This window comes from Talpa europaea (assembly GCF_964194135.1).
Source record: "Talpa europaea genome assembly, chromosome: 11".
Lineage (NCBI taxonomy): Eukaryota > Metazoa > Chordata > Mammalia > Eulipotyphla > Talpidae > Talpa > Talpa europaea.
The window spans coordinates 47,325,493-47,348,317 of record NC_140078.1 but is presented as its reverse complement, the minus strand read 5'-3'; the positions used below and the strand labels follow the sequence as shown (position 1 = coordinate 47,348,317).

The 22,825-nt window shown below is 38.0% G+C and overlaps 1 protein-coding gene across 1 annotated transcript in view; it reads left to right on the top strand.

Annotated features, from left to right (window-relative positions):
- ABCA13 (ATP binding cassette subfamily A member 13) overlaps positions 1-22,825 on the top strand; it is a gene marked incomplete at its 5' end in the record, with an annotated part of 529,302 nt that overhangs the window by 221,399 nt on the left and 285,078 nt on the right. The window contains 3 exons of the mRNA XM_084247732.1: positions 999-1,328; positions 4,086-4,155; positions 14,674-14,805. Of these exons, the coding sequence (XP_084103858.1) occupies positions 999-1,328; positions 4,086-4,155; positions 14,674-14,805 (532 nt within the window). The remainder of the gene's footprint in view (positions 1-998; positions 1,329-4,085; positions 4,156-14,673; positions 14,806-22,825) is intronic.

Here is a 22,825-nt window from a genome sequence, read left to right as displayed (position 1 = left end):
CAACCCATGGTGGTCTAGTGGCTGGGACTCAACATTGCCACTGCAGCGTGGGGTCCATTCCTGGCTGGGAGACTAGTCCTAAAAACCTGAAATTACGGTATCATTATTATTTCATAAGTAATCAGCCACAGCCTCACAGAGAGTAGGATGAACAAAGTTTAGCGGGTGAATTAATTTTTTGCTGTTACTTCCAACTGAGCTCATTTGCAAAAAGAATTTGAAAACCTATGTAACAACACCCATATTCTAAAGTTTAACAACCAGTATGTCCCTCCTTCTTTTTTCTCTTTGCTTTTTTAAACAAACCAACACAAACAAAATGAAAAGCAAATCAAAAAATGGAAACAAAGCCAAGAAAATCCAATTAAACAAGGAAACACAAAGAGGCAGCCGTGGATCAAGCCTAAGGTATAGGATCTGCTCCATTTCACTGTGCACTCTAATAGGGACAGATAATTTTCACACCTCATCTCAGTTCTACTAAAATAGTGAAGTACCGGGCCTCCCCGGTGGCGCAGCGGTTGAGTGCTGGGTTGCGAAGCTGCTCACAGCCTCTGCAGTGCCGGTTTGATCCCCGGCTGCTCCCCGGCCCACCAGAGGAGGGTCTCACATGGCGCGCAGACCTCTCCTGCGACCCGCTGCTCCCTCAGCAGTGTACTTCGGTCCTTCTGCCTGCTCTGCTCCCTGCTCGGGCTCTGGTGAATTCTCTCACCCTCCCACGCTTCTGACTGTACCCAGTGCTTGCATACATAAATAAACAAATCTTTAAAAAATAAATAAAAATAAAATAGTGAACTACCAACTTTTCAGGGATTTGCAGAAATTAAAAGCTGGCTCTAAGTGGAAGTGCCTACCTACTGCCCTTAGAAGGGCTGGATTTCCAGGAGAAGACAACAGCCTGGAAGTGTTAGCACTATAGATGTTCTTTGCTGGTGTCCTGATCTGTTCTTTTGCAGTGTGAATTGCTGAGTAACTTCAGGCTTCATTTCTTTTGACAGTACATGAGGATGATGGGAGTGCCCCCAGTGATTCACTTCCTGGCCTGGTTCCTGGAGAATATGGCCATGTTGACCACAAGCAGCGCTGCCCTGGCCACTATCCTGAAGACAAGCGGCATCTTTGCACACAGCAATGCTTTGATTATTTTCCTCTTTTTCCTCAACTTTGGGGTGTCAGTTGTCATGCTGAGTTACTTTTTGAGTGCATTTTTCAGCCAAGCAAACATCGCAGCCCTTTGTGCCAGCTTGGTGTACATGATCAGCTTTCTACCCTATATTGTTCTACTAGTTCTACACAACCAATTAAGTGCTATTGTTCAGACATTTCTGGTAAGTGGGTTGATTTGTAAAAATGCAAAATAAAACAAAACCACCATTGATCCAATGAAATCAAAATCACCATCCTCAACATTTCAATGGATCACTGTCAGATCTCCATGAGTTTCCAAAGATCTGCTTTTCTTTATTCCATCCTGAGTCATGAGTCTTGCAGTGGCACTTCACTAAATCTGCAGTAGTTCTGCTGGAAGGCTGCCTGTTAAGAATTTACATTTTTCATGTAAGAGGGACTCTTGAAAACTCTTTGGAAAATCAGTAGCATCCTGAAGGAAACATAAGACTGCAGTGACTTTCTGTTTCATACATGAAAAAAACAGATTTTGAAAGTTCTTTTGAAAGTAAAAAATAAGCGTTTTTCTTGAATCACAGTGAATTACATCACATTAAGTAGAATGATCTCTCTATTAGCAATGTCAGGGTCATGTATCTATTTAAGATATATCACCTGAAAAAGTATTAGCTTATCTTCAGTTCTATGACAAAATATATAGAAGAGAGAAACTCCATTCAATCTTTTTTTCCCAAAGATTTATTTATTTATGCATACAAGAACTGAGATATAGGCCAGAGGTGTGGGAGGTAAGAGGATTCACCAGAGACAGAGTGGGGAGCAGAACAGGCAGATGTACTGAAATACACTGCTGAGGGGAGCAGCTGGCAAGTAAGGAGAGGTCTGCTGTGCCATGTGGGTCACCTCCCTGGCTGAGGATCAAACTCATGCTGCAGTGGCTGCAGAGAGCTTCATAGTGCTGTGTCTTAACCCCTTGTGCCACCAGGGAGGCCCCACCATTCAATCTTTCATGATTGTTGTCTGGCAAGCACAGTGCTGGACACATAGTAGGAATTCAATCCTGTGGAAAGGTGAACTAATCATTGTTAAAATGGCCACCTTTGTATTATGCTCAAGGTTCTACTTCCCTTTGCAGGTCAGGCAAATTCCTCAAATTAGAGTCCCTTGGGAGGAATGCTTGGCATTACTAAGGGAGAATTTGAGAAGGTACCAAAGAGACAGAAGTCATTTGCCCCTTACAGCAGCCACAAGACCCTAGCATGCTCTCACTTTTTGGGAAGTGTTGCCTGCTCTGCTCATTTTGAATCTGCAAAAACGAAATTATTTTTCCCCAACATAAATCCTTCCATCTTCCATGGTTTCCACTGGTGTATATATATATATATATATATATATCACTGAAATTCACAAATATGAAAAAAGTGGTGTTATTTAATTTGTATTTTAGCCATTAATACATGTCATCAGATTTGATTAGCTTATATCACACCATAATAATTTATAAGGAATAATTTTTATTATTGTTAATTAGTGGTTTTCAGAAAAATAAAACAACCATGACTATGTAGTCTCCCTTACCCCCACTTCTCCATACTACTTAGATGGAAGATGAACCATTAATGATCTAGTTTGAATTTCAAATGTTGTAATTTCATTTTTACTTCAATCCTTATATTCAAGGGTTCTATGCATATAAGGTTTTATTTCCTTTTTACATGTTTAAATGTTTTCTAGCAAAATATAAAATTTAACTCTGGCACATTATATTTTATTTTTATTTTTTTTAATTTTGTTTTTATATTCCCCATACAATCGCAACCCCCATGTTTTGACCACAATCCCTCCTTTCCCCGCCTCCCCATAGTGTGTCTCTGGTTCATAGTTGTTTGTTGATTTTGATTTTTTTCTTTCTTATAGTTATTCTTTTTCCTGGTCCCTTATTTAGGTTTTCTAGATTCCTGCTATGAGTGAGACCATCCGGTATTTTTCTTTTTCTTTCTGGCTTATTTTGCTGAGCGTGAACCCTTCCAGCTCCATCCATGTTACTGCAAATTGCATGTGTTTATCTTTTTTGAATGCTGAGTAATATTCCATGGTGTATATGTACCACATCTTCTTCATCCAGTCATCTATTTTTGGACATTACGGTTGTTTCCATAGCTTAGCTATTGTAAACAGTGCTGCTATAAACACAGGGGTACAGGTGCTCTTTGGAATTGATGTTTCTGTGTCCTTTGGGTAAATACCTAGGAGTGGAATTGCTGGATCATAGGGAAGCTCTGCTTTAGTAGGTTGAGGAATCTCCACACAGCTTTCCATAGTGGTTGGACCAGTTATGCAAATCAAAACTGTAATGAGATACCATCTCACACCAGTGAGAATGGCACATATTAAAAAAACTAGCAACAACAAATGTTGTCAAGGATGTGGATAAAAAGGAACTCTTTTGCACTGCTGGTGGGAGGACATTATATTTTTAAATGTTTTTTTTTCTCTGACAAAGGTCATTTTCACTGGAATAAAATAGCATTTTATTTCAATACACTCCTGTTCTAAGTAGAATAATGTATATGTTTGGTCAGTCTGCCTGCAATATGCTCTGGAGCATTCACTTAATAGTGAAAAATAGTAAATTGCCCTATTCTGTTTTCCACTGTTTTTTGTTATATATTTCTGTGTATAGTGTATTGGATTTATGATACTCCAAGCATTGCAGTAAAGAGAAGTAACGCTTTTTAACATTAAAAACTAACTTGTTATCACGTCTTTCAAAACAGGCTGACATGTGGCTGTCTTACAGGTTCAAATATTGAAATCACTGCCTGTAGCAAAACTTTGATATCATTAGAGTTGGAATGTGTTTGGTTTCTGTATTTGAATTTAGTGCTGTGGATTTTCTGTGGTCACAATCAAACACTAACATGCCTTTTCCTTTTCACTCCATCAATTTTATGCAGTGCCTCCTCTCAACTACCGCCTTTGGACAAGGAGTGTTTTTTGTTACATTCTTAGAAGGACAAGAGGCAGGTAAGAGAATTCATTTTTTTTTAAGATTTATTTATTCATTTACACAAGAACTGGGGTACAGGCCAGATATGCGGGAGGGTGAGAGGATTCACCAGAGACAGAGAGGGGAACAGAACAGGCAGACTGACGAAAAACACTGCTGAGGGGAGGAGCGGGTGTGAGGGGAGAAGTCTGCCATGCCATGTGGGATGCTCGCCGGCTGGCTAGGATCAAACCGCGCTACAGAGAATGTGGACAGCTTCACAGAGCTGAGCTCAATCCCCTGTGCCACCAGGGAAGGCCCAAGAGAATACATTTTTTAAAAGAATTTTTATTGTTTTCTTTGTATGGGTCCTTCACCTCTTTTGTTAGGTTTATTCCCAAGTATTTGATTTTTGTTTATTTGTTTCAATAATAAAAGGGATGTTTTTTTTTTATTTCTTCTTCAGATTTATTGTTTGTGTAGAGGAAGGCTACTGACTTTTGCATGTTGATTTTGTATCCTGCCACTTTACTAAACTGATTGATTAGTTTAATTAGTTTTTCTGTAGAGTTTTTGGAGTTCTCTTTGTATATTATCACATCATCTGTCAATAGTGATAGTTTAACTTCTTCCTTCTCTATTTGGATTCCTTGTATGTCTTTCTCTTGTCTTACTGCTCTGACTAGGACTTCCACTATTATTGAAAAGCAGTGGTGAGAGTGGACATCCTTGTCTTGTTCCAGACCTTAGTGGAAATGCTTTCAGCTTTTCACCATTGAGAATGATACTGGCTATGGGCTTGTCATATATGGCCTTTATGATATTGAGATATGTTCCTTGTATCCTGAGAATTTCAAGGGTCTTTTTCATAAATCGGTGTTGGACTTTGTCGAAAGCTTTCTCAGAATCTATTGATATTATCATATGGTTTTTATATTTCTTTTTGTTTTGTAAGATAACATTCATTGATTTTCAGATGCTGAATCATCCTTGTGTCCCTGGAATAAATTCTGCTTGGTCATGGTGAATTATCTTATGGATACATTGTTGGATTCTGATAGCTAAATTTTATTGAAGATTTTTCATCTTTGTTCATTAGAGAGATTGGCCTGTACTTTTCTTTTTTTGTGTTGTCCTTGTTTGATTTTGGTATTAGTGTAATGTTGGCTTCATAGAACATGTTTGGTATTATCTCTTCCTTCTCAATTTTTTTGAAAGTGTTTGGGAAGGATAGGCACTAATTCATTTCTGAAATTTGGTAGAATTCATTTGTAAATCCATCTGGCCCTGGACTTTTTGGGGGGGAGTTTTTTGATTACTATTTCTATTTTGCTGCTTGTAATTGGTCTGTTAGGTCTTCTATTTCTTCTTTAACTAGCTTTGGGTGATTGTAGAGTTGTAGGAATTTGTCCATCTCTTCTAGATTGTTGAACTTGTTTGCATATAACTGTTCATAGTAGTTTCTGATTATTCTTTTGATTTCTGCTGTGTGTGTTGTGATTTCTCCTTTTTCATTTGTGATCCTATTTATTTGTGCTTTCTTGCGTTTTTCCTTTGTGAGCCTGGCTGAGGGTTTGTCTATTTTATTTATTTTTTCAAAGAACCAGCTTTTGGTTTCATTGATCTTTGGATTGTTTTTTTAGTTTTGATTTCATTTATTTCTGCTTTGATTTTTATTATTTCTTTTCTTCTACTGGTTTTTTTTTTTTTTTTTTTTTTTGTTGTTGTTGTTGTTCTTTTTTTCATTCTTTGAGCTTTGAGATTAGGTTGTTTCTTTGAGCTATTTCTTGTTTCTTGATGTGAGCCTCTGCTGCTATATATTTTCCTCTTATTACTGCTTTTACTGTGTCCCATACATTTAGGAAATTGGTGTCCTCCTTGTCATTCAACTCAAAGTATTTTTTAATTTTTTCTTTGATCTCCTCATTAGTCCAATGGTCTTCCAGTTGTGTGGGTTTCAATCTCCATGAGGTAGGAGAGTTCCTTGCCTTCTTTTTATGGTTTATTTCTAGTTTGATGCCGTCATGGTCACAAGAGATGGTTGGTATGATTTCAATCTTGGTGTATCTGTTGATGTTTGTCTTGTGTCCCAGTATGTGATTGATCCTGGAGAATGATCCGTGTGTGCTTGAGAAAAATGTGTACTCAGATTTTTTTGGGTTTAGTGTTCTATAGATGTATGTTAAGCCCATGAGCTCTAGATAAACTGTAAAACACTGTTAAAAGAAATAGAATAGGGCCTACCCAGTGGCGCAGCGTTTGAGCACTGGGTTGCGAAGGCTCTGCAGCGCTGGTTCGATCCCCGGCTGCTCCCCGGCCACCGGAGAAGGGTCCCACATGGCGCGCAGACTTCTCCTGCCGCCCGCTGCTCCCCTCAGCAGTGTACTTTGGTCCTTCTGCCTGCTCTGCTCCCTGCTCTGGCTCTGGTGAATTCTCTCACCCTCCCACGCTTCTGACTGTACCCAGTTCTTGTATAAATAAATAAAAAATAAAAAAAAGAAATAGAATAAGACACAAAGAAATGGAAAGACATCCCCTGCTCATGGATTAGAAGAATTAAAATTATCAAAATGGCCATCCTACCAAAAGCAATTTACAGATTCAGTGCTATTCCAATAAAAATTTCAAAGACATTCTTCAAAGAAATAGAACAATGATTGATGAAATTCACATGGAATCATCCAAAACCCCAAATAGCCAAAGCTCTCCTGAAAAAAAAAAAGGGGGGTAATGGAGGCATCACACGCCCAGATTTGAAACTATACTGCAAAGCCATAATACCAAAAACCACCATGGCATTGCAATAAGAACAGACACAGGGACCAATGGAATCAAATAGAAAATCCAGAAATAAACCCACAGATTTATGGTCACCTAATCTTTGACAAAGGAGCAAAGAATATGCAATGGAGCAAAGGAAGTTTGTTCAGTAAATGATGTTGGGAAAACTGGGTCACTACATGCAAGAGAATGAAGCCTGACTACTACCGCACACCATGCACAAAAAACAGCTCAAAGTGGATTAAAGAACTAGACATAAGACCTGAAAACATAAAATATATAGAAGGAAATATAGGCAAACACTACATGACATGCACTTCAAAGATATCTTTACAGACACATCACCCAAAGCAGTGATAGTGAAGGCAAAGATAAACACCTGGGACTACAGCTGGGACTCCATCAAATTAAAGAGCTTCTGCATAGCAAAAGAGACAATAACCAAAACAAAGAGAAAACCCACTGACTTGGAGAAAATGTTTGCACCCAACACTAATGATAAAGGACTGATCACAAAAATCTACAAAGAGCTGATAAGATTCAACAAAAACAAAGAAAATAATCCAGTCAAAAAAAAAAAAAAAAACTGGGCAGAAGAGCTACAAAGAAACTCCTCCAAAGAGGAAATGCAAATGGCCAACAGGCATATGAAAAAATGTTCAACATCACTTGTAATCAGGAAAATGCAAATCAAAACCACAATGAGATACCATCTTACACCAGTGAGAAAGGCACATATTAAAAAAACTAGCAACAACAAATGTTGGTGATGATGTGGAGAAAAAGGAACTCTCCTGCATAGCTGGTGGGAGTGTAAAATGGTCCAACCACCATGAAGAGCTATGTGGAGATTTCTTGACCTACTAAAGATAAAGCTTCCATATGATCCAGCAACTCCACTTCTAGGTATTTACCCAAAGGACACAGAAACATTAATTCCAAAGGGTATCTTCACCCCAATGTTTATAGCCTTTTACAATAGCTAAGCTATGGAAACAACCCTAATGTCCAAAAATAGATGACTAGATCAAGAAGATGTGGTATGTATACCCAATGGAATATTACTCAGCAATCCAAAAAGATAAACTCATGCAATTTGCAGCAACATGGATGGAGTTGGAAGGGATTATGCTCGGCTAAATAAGCCAGAAAGAATTGTTGCACCCCGATACAAAACGGGGTGCCTGACTGTGGGTCCTCACCCGCGCGCTTAAAAGGACTTATCAATGCTCTACTGCAGGCACACGTGAAAGGTTAATAAAAGGTTTATTTACAAAGGGAAGGGGAAATGAGGAAATGTACAGCTCTGGGAGAAAAAGTGGGAGACAAAGTTTTAAATGAGTCCTACCCGATCCGCCGATTAGGAATCCCATAATGGCGCTCTGAGAGCTGGCCGCCAGCCAGGAGCGGTGAAGCCAGGAGGCGAGCGATCGCGAGCCAGAGAGCCCAAGGCCCACGTGTTTGGTTTTTTTATATCCAACCTGGCTGCCCAACTCCACCCTTAGGTCCCAGCCACCCTCCCTTGGTGGTGATGGGATTTGTCTTTCCCAGAGTCTTGATGGCTTTAGTCTGGAGTGGGGGTGGAGTCCACAAAGCCTGTATAGGATTAACTCAGGACATCACTTCCCCCTAACAATTCCCCCCTTTCACTTTTTGCCACCATTTCCATGGTGATGAAGATCAAACATATAGATGCTGGGATACAGTCTCAGATGAAAGTTTTCCAGGGTTCCAGTCTGAACTCATTCATAGCATGAATTTAGAAAACCTAAATATTGGACCAGGAAAAAGACTAATTGCAATAAACTAAAAATCATAATCGACTAGCAACTGTAGATCAGAGACACACTACTGTGGGGTTGGGGGGAGGAGAAGAGGGATTAGGGTCAGAAGAAGACGGTGGGATTGCATGGGGAATATAACCAAAAAAAAAATGCATACATTGTGCAAAAATGAAAAATGATGTAAGAATTGTATAAAATAAAATAATTCATAAAAAAAGAATTTTTATTGAAGTGACATAGCTTTGTAGCATATGTCTCAGATGTACATCAGCATAAATTAGCATTTATATATAATAATTAAATTTATCATTAAATGCCCTATTCTATCCTTCACCGCACAATTGACTTCTTTTACCTGACCTCTTTCTCCTATCTCTCCTTACAACCAGCATTTTGGTCTTATATCCCAGAAGGTCTTTTTCTGTTTTATTTAGTTCATTTGTTTTGTTTCTTTAGGTACCACATATGAGTAAAATTATTTGTGTTTTTTTCCATCTGATATTTTTCATTAAGCATAACAACCACTAGATCCATGTATGTTGTTGCAAATAACAGGGTTTCATCTTTTTTATTACAGTGCAATATTCTATTATTTATATATAAATACATTTTTGTTTTTTTTCAGACTTTATTTATTTTTATATTTTTTTATAATTTTTTTATATTCCCCATACAATTGCAACCCCTTGATGTTGACCCTAATCCCTCCTTTCCCTGCCCCTCCCCCAAAGTATATCTCTGGTTCATAGTTGTTTGTTGATTTTTCTTTCTTATAGTTATTCTTTTTCCTGGTCCCTTATTTAGGTTTTCTAGATTCCTTCTATGAGTGAGACCATCCAGTATTTTTCTTTTTCTTTGGCTTATTTCACTGAGCATGGTCCCTTCCAACTCCATCCATGTAGCTGCAAATTGCATGTGTTTATCTTTTTTGAATGCTGAGTAATATTCCATTGTGTATATGCTAGAGGTTTTTCTATTTTGTTTATTTTTTCAAAGAACCAGCTTTTGGTTTCATTGATCTTTTGGATTGCTTTTTTAATTTCTAATTCATTGATTTCTGCTTTCATTTTTATTATTTCCTTTCTTCTACTGGCTTTACTGTTTTTTTGTTTTTCTTTTTCTAGTTCTTTGAGATGTGAGGTTAGGTTGTTTCTTTGAGTTCTCTCTTGTTTGATGATGTGAGCCTGTATTGCTATATATTTTCCTCTTATTACTGCTTTTGTTGCATCCCATACATTCTGGAAAGTGGTGTCCTCCTTGTCATTCAACTCAAAGTATTTTTTAATTTCTTCTTTGATCTCCACATTAGTCCAGTGGTCTTCCAATAGTGTGGATTTCAATATCCATGAAGTGGGAGGGTTCCTTGTTTTCTTTTCCTGATTTATTTCTGTCTTGATGCCTTTATGATCAGAGAAGATAGTTGGAATGATTTTGATCATCATGTATCTGTTGATGTTTGTCTTGTGGCTCAGTATGTGATCGATTCTGGAGAATGATCCATGCACACTTGAGAAAAATGTGTACTCAGATTTTTTTGGGTGCAATGTCCTATAGATGTCTGTTAAGTCCATGAGTTCTATGTCTTTATTTAGGGCTCTAGTGTCTTTGTTTATTTTTTGTCTCGTTGATCTGTCTATTGGTGAGAATGGGGTGTTGAAGTCTCCCACCTTATATGTATTTTCTTTAATATCTGTTTTCAGAGCTGATAATAATTGTCTAATATATTTTGGTGCCCCTTCATTTGGTGAGTATATGTTGATAAGTGTCATATCTTCCTGATGTATTGTCCCCTTGATCATAATGTAGTAGTTCATCTATGTCTCTTTTTACTTTTTTTAATTCGAAGTCTCTTTCATCTGATATAAGTATGGCTGTTCCCGCCTTCTTTTTTGGTCCATTTGCTTGTAGGATTGTTTTACACCCTTTTACTTTCAGTCTGTTTTTATCTTTTGTGGTTAACTGTGTTTCCTGGAGACAGCAGAAGGTTGGATTTTGTTTTTCAGTCCAGTCTGCTGCTATGTCTTTTTACTGATGAGTTTAATCCATTTACATTTAGAGTTAATATTGATATGTTGGCATCTGTGTTTGAAATTTGTTTGTCTTTTTTGTGATTTTATTCCTTGCTTTATTCTGTTCTTCTTGTTCATGCCTCTGTTGGTTTTGGCTTTAGGACTTCTTGTAGAATTTTTTGAAGTGGGGGTTTAGTTGTAATGAATTTCCAGAGTTTCTGTTTGTCTGAGAAGGTCCATATTTTTCTCTGTAGAGGAAGAGCTTTGCAGGGTAAAGTATTCTTGGTTGGCATTTGCTGTCTTGAAGTTTGCTGAATATGTTACTCCATTCTCTTCTTGCCCATAATGTTTCTTTGGAGAAGTCAGAAGTTAACCTGATTGGTGTTTCCTTATAAGTTATCTGCTTCTTCCCCCTTGCCAGTTTCATTGTTTTTTTTCCTTGTCTTGGACTCTTGCAAGCTTTACTATTAGGTGTTCTGCTGTAGTTTTCTTTTCATTACAGTAATTGGGAGTTCTTCTGTATGTCTATATTCATCTCCTTTATCATGCTTGGGAATTTCTTCAGTTATCTCCTTGAATAAATTCTCAGTTCCTTTTTCTCTCTCTTCACTTTCTGGAATGCCTGTAACTCTTACATTTCCTCTCTTCATGGAGTCTGATAATTGTCTAAGAGTCTCATGCTGCTTCATTTGCACTTCTCTCTCCTTTTCTCTTTTGGCTCTTTTTATTTCTGTATCTTTGATAGACTGATCTGTTCATCTATTTCATGGATCCTGTTTTCATTGCTTTTCCCGGGAGTTCTTTATCTCTTCAAGTAATCTTTTAATCTCCTGTGTTTCTTTTCTTTCCTTTCTTAAGGTCTCAATTTCATTCTTCAGTTCATTGATTATTTGTCTCAAGTCATTTTTTTCCTTCTCATTTTCTTTCTGCTTTTTAATCAGGATGATTATTAATTCTCTATCTGATAGGCCGAGAAATTCTTCCATGTCATCGTTGAGCTCTGGTGACTGTGTTTCTTTTTGTGTTGTGTCCTCCTGCTGGCTTGCTTGGTTATTTATATTTTTTCTCTCCCTGTTGTTTGCTTTCTAATTAGTTCTATGCATTGGGACGTTGTGCCACTTGTGTTGGCAGGCATCTTTTTGGAGTGCTCCTTTACAGGTGTTGGAAACTGTTTACCAGACTGAGACCAGCACTGGTGGGCCAAAACGGCCACCAGGGAGTTGATGCTGTGTTGCTGGGCTCTGTCCCTTACAGTTCCCTCCCTCTGTATTTACTCAGTTCCAACAGGGAATCAGCTAATTGGTGATTTAGTTCTGGTCATGAGGTGGCGCCAGAGACCCATACTTGCTGATCTGTGCTTTTTTCCCAGTGGTTCTCTGAGTGGTGGTGGGGGGCGGAGGGGACACCTCAACACTGGGGCACTTATTCAAGCCAGGTGCTGTGTCTGCCCTGTTTTTGCCAGGTGTTGTGGCACAAACGCAGCTGTATGGATCCCACGCCCTGAAGTCTGCACTCTACGTCTCATTTCCAAGGCTATCAGAACCAAAACGCTGGTTGTCACCCTGTCTAATGCCTGCTGCTATGGCGCATCCCACACCTCTGATCCTGTGCCTAGCTCTCAGTTCCAGGATGTGGTCTTGCTCCACGCCTTATTTCCCTCCTTACCCCAGTTTGTGTGGCCCACCCTTTCTCAGAGTCTGAGGGTTTTTTGTGATCCCTGGTTTCCAACTCTAGGGTGTTGGTGATTTTTTTTTCTGGTTGCTAGGTAGCACCAGAGATCTTTCCTAGTGTCCTTTGGGAACTGTTTTTAACCCCTTGGGTCAGGGGAACAGAGTGGGAGTGGCATGGAGAGCCTCAATGGCGTGGGGGTGCTGTGTCTACCTTGTGCCCCACCATCGTGGGGATCCCACACCCCGAATTTCGTGTTCTGGGTCTCAGTTCCCAAAGCCCTCAGGTCCAGGATGTGGGCTGTAGCCCAGTTCAGTGTCCGCAGAAATGGCGCCTTTTGCACCCTGCTCCCGTATCCGGGCGCTTGGTTTCTGATTACTCAGTGAGGAACATTCACCTCAATGAGGGCCCCCGCGCGTCTCCCTGCAAGCCTAGGTCGCGGGTGCGAGGACCTGGGCAGCCCCAATCCGCGTATGATTTTCAAGCACGCCATTTTTTTTCACACAAGCTTACCGGCTGGCCTTGGGCTGTTTGTAGGTCTCCTAGGAGTCTATATTTTTCTCCAGTGGTGCCCGGAGCCAGAAGTTCACCTCCGTGGTGAATCCTGCATGGTTCTCCACATTTCCAGTTCACAGGGTGTGGTGGCTGAAATAGTTCTTTTACACTCACAGTCCCGTTTGATGTGTAGTTTGTTCTTGTTGGTTGTTTTAGTGTGTGTTTTTTTTTCCCCTCCTTTTGTTTGTTGGAGAGTGCCGACTTTGTGGGTGGGGGAGGTTAGCAGGGTTCTGAGTTTTCCTCCCTTCTAGTCCTCTTTTATGGCAACTTTCTTCTTTGGGCAGTTTGCCAGAGTTGCCCGTTTATCTTCCGTGTCCCAGTTGCCTCAGGGACCTGCCGCTTTTCCTCCCTATTAACTTTTTTTTTACGCTAGGTCTTACTCGCAGCGTTTCCTCGCCACCATGTTGATGATGTCTCCTATATAACACATTTTCTTAATACACTCATCTGTCAATGAGCAATATAGGTTGTTTTCAAACCTTGGCTATTGCAATTTGTGTTGCCATAAGTGTAGGAGTACATACATCTCTTTGTATTAATGTTTTTTGTACAAATACCCTGAAGTGGGATGACTAGATTGTCTAGAATTTCTATTCTTAACTTTTTGAGGAATTTTCATATTTTTTTTCCATAATTACTCTACCAGTTTACCAGTTTACATTCATACCAACAGTGTACAGAATTTCTCTTTTCTCCACATTGGATGCATTTGGACTATTTTGAGTTGTACTATTCTAAAGCTATACTAAAACATCCTGAATGATTTCTCCTGAGTTCCTCAAACTGCTGCGTTAATTACACCAGGCCAGAGGATATACAAGAAACATAGCCACTGTTCAATCCTTTGAATATTTGGACTAAATTCCAATATGTTCTCAATATTAAAAGATTTTGTATTAAGGGCCTCTCTGGTGGTGCAGGCTGTTGAGCATCGCACTGTGAAGCTGTCCACAGCCTCTACAGCACAAGTTTGATCCTGGCCGGCCAGCAAGAATCCCACATGGTGAAGCAGACCTCTCCTGTATCGCCCGCTGCTCCCCTCAGCAGTGTATTTCTTCAGTCTGCCTGTTCTGTTCCCCTCTCTGTCTCTGGTGAATCGTCTCACCCTCCTACGCATCTGGCCTGTACCCCAGTCCAGGCCAGACTTTCATTATTTTTTATTATTTATAAAAATAAATCAAAATCTTTAAAAAAATTAAAAAAAAGATTTTGTATTACGTTCTAGGCTTTTACCATAGCAAAATTGAAAAAAAAATCAAAACAAATTATATTTTAATGTAGAAAAGAATAAAAATATTTTGTAGAAAATAATGATTTTTTTTCCCCACCCCAGGTCTTATATATTTATACATTTTCACAAAACAGAAAGGATACTCTAACTTGGAATTTACATTCTCAAGGAGCCCTCTTTATCTCTTTTTTTTAAACATACTTATTTTCCCTAAGTATAAATTTCTTTTAGTTAAGCAAATAAAACTACATATAAAAAAGGCAATCTTTTAAAAATTCTTAAATGTTAATTATTAATATGCTGTTAATGGTCACTCCACTTAATATCATTGAAAAAGATAAGAGCTTAATCAAGCTAATCTTTTAATTTGAATCTTCTTTTCGAAGATGATCTTTTGAATTTGATCTTCTTTTTGTTTTAACTGCACTCAGCTTTGGTTGTGTTTACAGCAGTAATGAACTTACTTTATCAAAATCTGTACTAAAAGAGGATGTTCTGTTCTTTCCCTGACCTTTTCCTTCCTTCTAGGAATTCAGTGGAATAATATGTACCAGACTCCTGAGCACGTGGGCATGACATTTGGCTGGGTTTGCTGGATGATTTTGTTTGATTCAGGCCTTTACTTTTTATGTGGCTGGTATTTCAGCAACTTGATTCCTGGTAAGAAACTTTGTAAAATAACAAACTAAAAAATATCTTGAACCAATATGTATGAATGTTAGTATAATTGCCTATCCTCTAAGACATTAGAAAGGGATTCATAGGATGTTAAAAAGTGAGTATAAAATTGAAGATGGTGCTTTTGAATCCTATGTGAAATGGCAACCTGTGAGGACAAACAGAGGAGCAGAACAGAGGAGGGTACAGCCCCCAGGCCCACCATGCAGCTCTCCAACAAATGGACTTCAGTTAACTAGAAGCAGAAAATATTTTTGATCCCCTCACCTCTTTGTTCCTCAAACCGAAGATCTTTTGTTTCTAGTTGACTGAAGTCCATTTATTGGAGAGGTACATGGTGGGGCTGGCAGCTGTACCCAGTGACGGGAGTGTGATCCAGAGGGTTTGGGGCCAATGGTGTGCTTTGTTATTAGAGGATGAGGTTGGGGCAGGGGTCCAGATGATGGCTGGAGCAGGAGTAAAGGACTAGGCTCTCAGCGAGGTGATTTTTTGTATTGTCATGGTATGAGAGTGTCCCCACTTGGCATGTCTTTTCCTCTGGTAGACAATCTGGAGGCAAAGGGGAGAGCCAGCCACTGATGGTAATGGTTTGCCTGCTGTGTTAGTAGGGAAAGTGGTAGGTATACCATAAGCCTGGCTCAAACCAAGAACAGAGAGTACTTTGAACAATTTTTGTTTATATTTTTAGAAATAGCATTTTCGTGGGTTTATATGTTCTGGATGAAATAACTTCTAATTACTTGATTTTTTTTGAATATTTTAAGTGACATGTGTCTTTAAAGCTAATAACTAAAAAAAGGTGACATAATATAATCACAAACATTGAAAATGGAGGGACAGAAGAAAAATAAAGTTCTTTTTGTTGACAAAATTATATAGAGAGTTCATGTATCATTTGAGGATGAATAAAAATCAACTTAATAAGGGCCATTGAAAAGATTATTTTACATAAAAGCAAGAAAATATGACTCCTGAGGGGTAGATAGAGAACATAAATTAAGATTGAGAATAAGTTTGGAAAAAAATTGCATTGCACTGTCTTAATACTTCAAATAAGAATTAAGAAAAGATAGATTCTAGAAAGCCGATTTTTAAAAATTAACTGAGAAGGCCAATGTGAAAAGAAAGTTGATGAGAAGTAGCTGGAAATTAATAAGAAGCTAGTTACCTAAGAGAGGAATGTTACAGAATCTGGGTAAGATGTAGATTTTAAAAAGCATGAGTAAGTAGCAGTGACAGAAGGAACACTGCAGAAAGTTGGGGCATGTCCTGGAGCAGGAGCTGGGGAAGTAGCCCAGAATAAAGGGAAAAGTAGAGACATGACCATGAAAGTAATGCACAGGGGTGACACTGCAGATCTCAGCTCTTCCCCAGGAGGAGACAAGCAAGTGGGAACAAAGGAAATAAGGAAGCATCTTTACCAAGAAGAGGAAAGCCAGATTTGCAGTTAATAAATATTAATAAGGAAAACCTGTATCAAGATATAAGTCTTAGACTAAAAGACAAAAGAATCTGACAAACATATGTCTACCCCAAACAGATTTCCCTTGACAGTATAGAGTTTAACATAAAGTGTGTCCAGAGATCTAGAAGAATCTGAATCCTCCCCTCAACCATCAAGACCTAACGAAGAAAACCCACCTTTGACTCCTCTAGTCACTATGCTTCTATTCTGGGCAAACTTTTTGCTCACACAGGATTACTGCCTATTTGATTAGAAATCTACAGTGGTATTTTGAAAAAAAACTCCAGTTGAACACCAAAAATGCCTTGCTTTCCTTTAATTTTTGACAATGTTGCCCCTATTCTCTTGCTGCATGTCCTAAGGACTTCCAGTCATATTCAGTGAATGAATGCCTTTCCCATTTTCCCCCACAGAGCCAGCTTCAGGGAAGAGGAAAAGGAAGGGGGATTGGAGACTGACTCTAACAATTCTTCAGCTTTTCTAGCATGACTGAGTAAAACTGAATCACCTGGTAACAGTCGTTGTAGCTACAGGGGAATGGGAGAGAGAAAGGCTGGATCTTATCATGGTTATTCTGGTTATTATTACCTAAAATGGGTGAAATAATTGCATGTCTATATGCTGGTGGTAAAGATCTACCCTCAAGGAAACACTGATGTCATAGGAAACAGGAGGGACGAAAGGCTGAAAGGCATTAGAGGCAGGTTAAAAGAAACTTGGCATACACCGTAGGTTGTGTGTCCAGAGTCATGGAGACCTGGCTGTACTAGGCAGACTGTGGGGCTGGGGTCTGTGGTCTTGGGAATGGGTGGGGAGGACACTTCTGGTTGCCTCTGTTCCCAGGGTAATATGGGTCAAGGGAATTGATGAGAGGTGTAGTAGAGCAGATGAGGGGAACTTGAGGGTCAGGCAAGGCAAGGTGCCTTCTCTCCTGTCAGCATCCACTGGAACTGTTGGTTGTAGAATGGAATTAAATGTTAAGACTAAACCTCTAGCCATAGTAAAAAAATAGAAATGGCATAAAAAAGGGGAACAAATCCATAATTGTTTCTAGTTCAAAAGGGAAAATTAGTGGAAAACAGGCATAACCAGATGACTGAGGACAAATACACACACATAAAAACTAATATGTCAGCAATAAACAGAGTAAACTGGATACAAGACTTCTTTTTCAATAGCATAAAATAAAATGCCTCAGTATGAACTGAATGTAAAATACAATACCTATCAAATAAAAAGAAAATTAAATGAACATAAAATAGATTTGAATAAATGGAAAACATGCCATATTCCTGAACATGAATATTTGTCACTTCAAGTATATTGATTTTCTCTGTATAATTTATATAATTTCAAATTATGTAACATTTAAATAAAACATTATGGTAATGTAATAAAATGAAACTGTAATCACTTAAATAAAAAACAAAAAAATGATTTTAATTGATGAAATATTTCCGATGGACAGTTAAAAGTAGAAATTAATGATAATGGTCTAAATATTTGAACATAAGAGGAACTGCTAGCTAATGATAATATAAAACCTCAATATATAGTGATAAAGACTAAAGCAATGGAGTATTCAAAAATGATAGAACAATGAAACAGATTAGAAAGTTCAGTAACCAATCCACTTGTAAGTAATAATTTACTCCATGTTCGTTTGTCTTTTTTTTCCTAAGATTTATTTTTATTTATACAAGAGCTGGAGTACAGGCTAGATATGCGGGAGGGTGAGAGGATTCACCAGAGACAGAGTGGGGAATAGAACAGGCAGACTGATGAAATACACTGCTGACCGGAGCAGTGGGTGAGACAGGAGAGGTCTGCTCGCCATGTGGGTTGCTCCGAGGCCGGTGGGGATTGAACCGGCACTACAGAGGCTGTGGACAGCTTCACAGCGCTGTGCTCAACCACCTGAGCCACCAGGGATGCCCAAGTTTGTCTTTTCAATCAGTGAGAAAATATATGTTGTTCAATCAATCTTATTAGGGGGAAAATTAAGCTCATTCATAAATTCATTAGAAAAATATTAAAAATAAGGAAGAAATAGGTGAATTGCAATTTTAAGGTAAATAAGACCTTTCAAAACATAATGCCAAAGACATACGTAATAAAAATTGATAGTTTCCTTTATCAGAATGTAAATTAACATTTCAAAATATTCAGATAAATAAAATTATAGGGCAATTCACAAGTTTATAAAACTATTTAATAGATTTATGAAATAAGATGTTATAATTTTGAAATCAAATTTAAAAAAAACACCTCTCAAAAGAACTATTAGCAAATAACCTGAGCAAGTCATTCATTAAAAAAGAAAAGTTTATATTTATATTTAATAATCTTATAAAAAGATTTAATGTCATTGAAGGGCCTAGGAATGCAAGTAGAAGACAGTATCTTCCTTCTCTGATTGTGATTAAAAAATGATGATAGCTGGTATAGGGATATGTGTGAGAAAATGAAACATCTTGTGATCATTTGAATTAACAAAACACTATAGGTTGATAGATTTATTTGTGTAAAAATTTCTTTAAATATTTATCATCTGACTCAGAAATGACCAGAAAAATGCAAGATATATGTACACATAAATGTTTCTTGCACATCATTTATGAAAAGAAATCTGGCAAACCTGTTTTTAAGGGTAGTAGATAATTTTTGTTATAAATGTCAGTCAGTGGACTATGAAGTAAAATTCTATGTTATAGAATATTTTATAGTATAAGGGAGTTCATATGCTGCTTGAAACTAAATCTGTCTATGAAATAAGGGGTAAAACATGACACTATTCAGTTAAACATTTTTTTTAAAGCATACACATTTGGTATATATGACACACACACATGCACACACAGAGATTGATTTTGGGAGCTATTATTAGCAGTTTGATTATGAATAACCCAGTCTTCCCAATCTTCGTGATGAATAGATATGAGACTTGGGTTTTGTTCTTCTAAGAAGGGGCCAAAAGCACAGAACTGTAAATAAAATGTGAATTCATTGTGAATAGATAGGTGGCAGTGTCTTTAATAAGTTGATGTGCCCTGGAAGTGAGATGGGCTACAGGTGAGTAGCAGTAGATGAGATTTACAATGAAATGGAAACTGAAGTTCCCTTTGTGGGGTCTGAGACTGCTTTGATCACCAAACTTTCTACTTACCTTTCCTGTCAGCCAGTGAACACCAGTGTGGACTTGTAGTTATTCTTGTGTTTTCCTCCCTCTCTTCCTCTTGTCTTTGGTCTGTGTCTTCTCTCTGCCTTCCCTTCTCCATGATGTATTTGCAGCTAGAACTTGTAAAGAGTCTGACTCTTCATTTTTGAACCCTACGATCTTCTTAATCTTTGGACTCTTTCTACTTCAAACATCTCTGGACACCAGGAATTAATCACCTGGCCAAAGGTCATACCGCATTTTGACAAATGGGATAGGGAATGGAAAGGTGAGCATTATCACAGTCCCTCTAGAAGATATTCTAAAGAGCAGAACCTGGGTATTGCTGGATCAAGCTCATGGGGGTGATTGAGAAGGGGATTAGAGAAATGACTCCTCAGAAGATCATTCTTTGAAAAGCAGGAACTACTTAAAAGATTGAGCATTAAAAGAAATGAAGCAAGATTTGAAGAGATTTTTATACACACATGTTCATAGTAACATTATTCACAATGACCAAAATGTAAAAACAACCCAAATGTCCATCAATAAATGAATGCATAAACAAAATGACATATATGTACAATGGAATATTATTTGACCTTAAAATAGAAGGAAATTCTGACATAAGCTGCATCATAGATGATGTTTGAAGACATTACACGAAGCAAAATAAATCAGTCACAAAGGAACAAAGACAATAAGAGTCTTAGAAAAGATATCTAGTATGATGGTTCATTTTATTAGTCAAGTTTACTGGCACTTTGGGTACCAGATGCATGGTAAGAAACTATTTATGGGTGTTTCTGTGAGTTTTTTTTCCTGAAAAGATTAGATTGAATAAAGAAAATGCCCATCACCAATGTGGGTAGGCATCATCCAATATGCTGAGGAAACGAAATGGAACAAAAAAGTGAAAGTAGAATGAATTTTCTTTCTACCTGGGCTTAATGTCTATTCAATTCTGTCATGGTTACATCAGAACTACTTGTTCCTGTGTTTTGGACTTGGATTGGAACTAACACCAGCAGTCGTCTGGTTTTGGGGCTTTTTGGTTTGGACTGGAAGTACACTACTGGCTCTCCTGGATCTCTGTCTTGCAGAGAGCAGATCATGGTAATTCTTAGTCTCCATAATTGCATGCACCAATTTCTCAAAATATCTATCTATCTCTATCTATCTATCGATCGATCGATCGATCGATCTATCTATCCTATTCTATTTCTCTGAAGAACTCTATGTAATACCTCTAAAGTAGTCATGTTCATGGATACAGAAAGTAGGGCATTGGTTGCCAGGGGTCAGGATAAGGAAAGATGAAGTATGGTTATTAATGGAGATACATTTTAGTTTTACAAGATAAAAACAGTACTTTTTTTGTACAACAATGTGAATGTAAGTAACATTACTGATTATGCACTTGAAAATTGTTCAGATGGTAAATTTTACTATGTATGTTTTGCAACAAATAAAAGACTGTTCACTTGAGAGAGATATCTGGTGTGAGAAGTGTTAAACTCTAGATTATATTTAAAGGGAAGGAGAGTAAGTTGTAGTAATTTCATGGAGGAGGGAAGAAGGAAAGAGAAAAGTTAAGCCATGATGGAAATGCCCCACCTTGGTGAGCATAAGTATAAGTGAAAGAGCAGTCAAGTTGGTGGTTTTCCGAAGAATATATTTTTTTTCTGAAAGCTAAGTGCAGAGTGAAAGGAAAATATATCTTTGTTGGGAGAATAGGTTACCCAAATGCTAAATTTGGGATTGAAAAGGTTTTCTTCATTTATATTGGTAAAAGTTGGTTTTTGTAGTGCATTTATTATCACATTTGTCTAACTCCTGCTGGTAACATCAATCATGACCTTGAGCTTTTTGTTTTCTCAAAACCAACTCTTACTTGACCACACGCAAGTCCTTAATCCCATGTGAATTTGCCTGTACTTTTTTATTAGGTCATACACAGTGTTTTGCAAAATCGAATGATTTATGATTCTAAGCCAGATTCTATTCTACACCCCACAAAGGAAACAAAGAGAGGAAGACCTTGCAATGACTTTTGAATTATAAACACCCTTTTCTACATTTTGCTCTGAGAATTTGAGTGATAGGTTTTTATTTTCCGGTTTTGAGATTTGATCCTTAGGAAGAACATGTAACCAAGGCAGTCTTTGGGAAAAGGGGAAAAGCATTGTGAAGCATTGGATGGCAACTCTTTTCTCCACCCCTGCTGACATGCAGTTGCCTTGAATTACAAGTTCCAGCCTGACATGAATCGATCTTTCTGAGTGGGGATCAGACAGCTGGGAAGAAGCAAGATGGATACATAAAGGGAGGTAGAACAAAGAGTTAATGTCACTTGGAGGTCACAAATGGATGAGAAACACTTAGAAGCACTTATAGAGATACTTGGAAGAGACATCTGGGTGAGAAACATGTGGAGAGGCTGGCTACTCCAGGGGATTGGCAGAGAAAATGGTAGCCATTACCCTGATGTGGTGTACTTTGAATTCTGAGTGTCTCTTTTGTCCCAGCTCTCTGGCACCTGCTGAACCCCTTTCTTGTGGTTCCCTGCTAAAAGATACTTTAGATTTGTGGGAAGTGTTTGGGTCTCAGTGGCCCTGATTAGGGTTGGGCCTGTTTGGACATTTATCCACTAGGAGATGGGCAATTTGGAATGTTTTACTGGAACACTATTATTTGGAATCTTTTCTTCTCTCTCTCTCTCTCTTGCCACCACCACACCAATTCTATTAAAAATGTTCACACTAACAGTATGCTTCCTCTGCCTTTGTGTGTGTATTGTGTGGATAGTCAGAACTTCTTTTAGAGCAGGTCACCTTTACCAGTTTGGAGTCGGTGGGTCTCTGTTGGTGTGTGCTGACATCCAGAGTATATTCCATAGTAAAAGATCAAAACTCCAAAAGCACAGAGTTAAAAACAGAAAGACATAGGAGTTGGTTGAAGATGACAATGAATATGAATATTTTTTCCCTTTTCATCATGAAATTTCTGGTTCTTCTATTTCAAAAGTTAAAAGAACACTTAGAATCAATTTACATTTGACTAAATAACACAGACGTTATTTTAAACTTTGACAAAGTCTTCCAATAGTAACAAAAAGTAAAATTGCTAGAAAATATCGATAGACTTTCAGATCTGTAATTAGAATCACAATTATTAGCAGCTCTGTAATGTAGTATGCATTTTTAAGACAAATATTGTTCAATAGTCTTTTTAGTCTCTTGACATGAAATTCATAGGTAATAAAGCATAACTGTAAACAAAGTTCCAAAATTAATGTAATGTCTTAACTCTACTTAAAAGAGAACTGAAAAGGAAGTAACATGTAATAAAATAACACATTAATTCTGAATGCTTAGGCA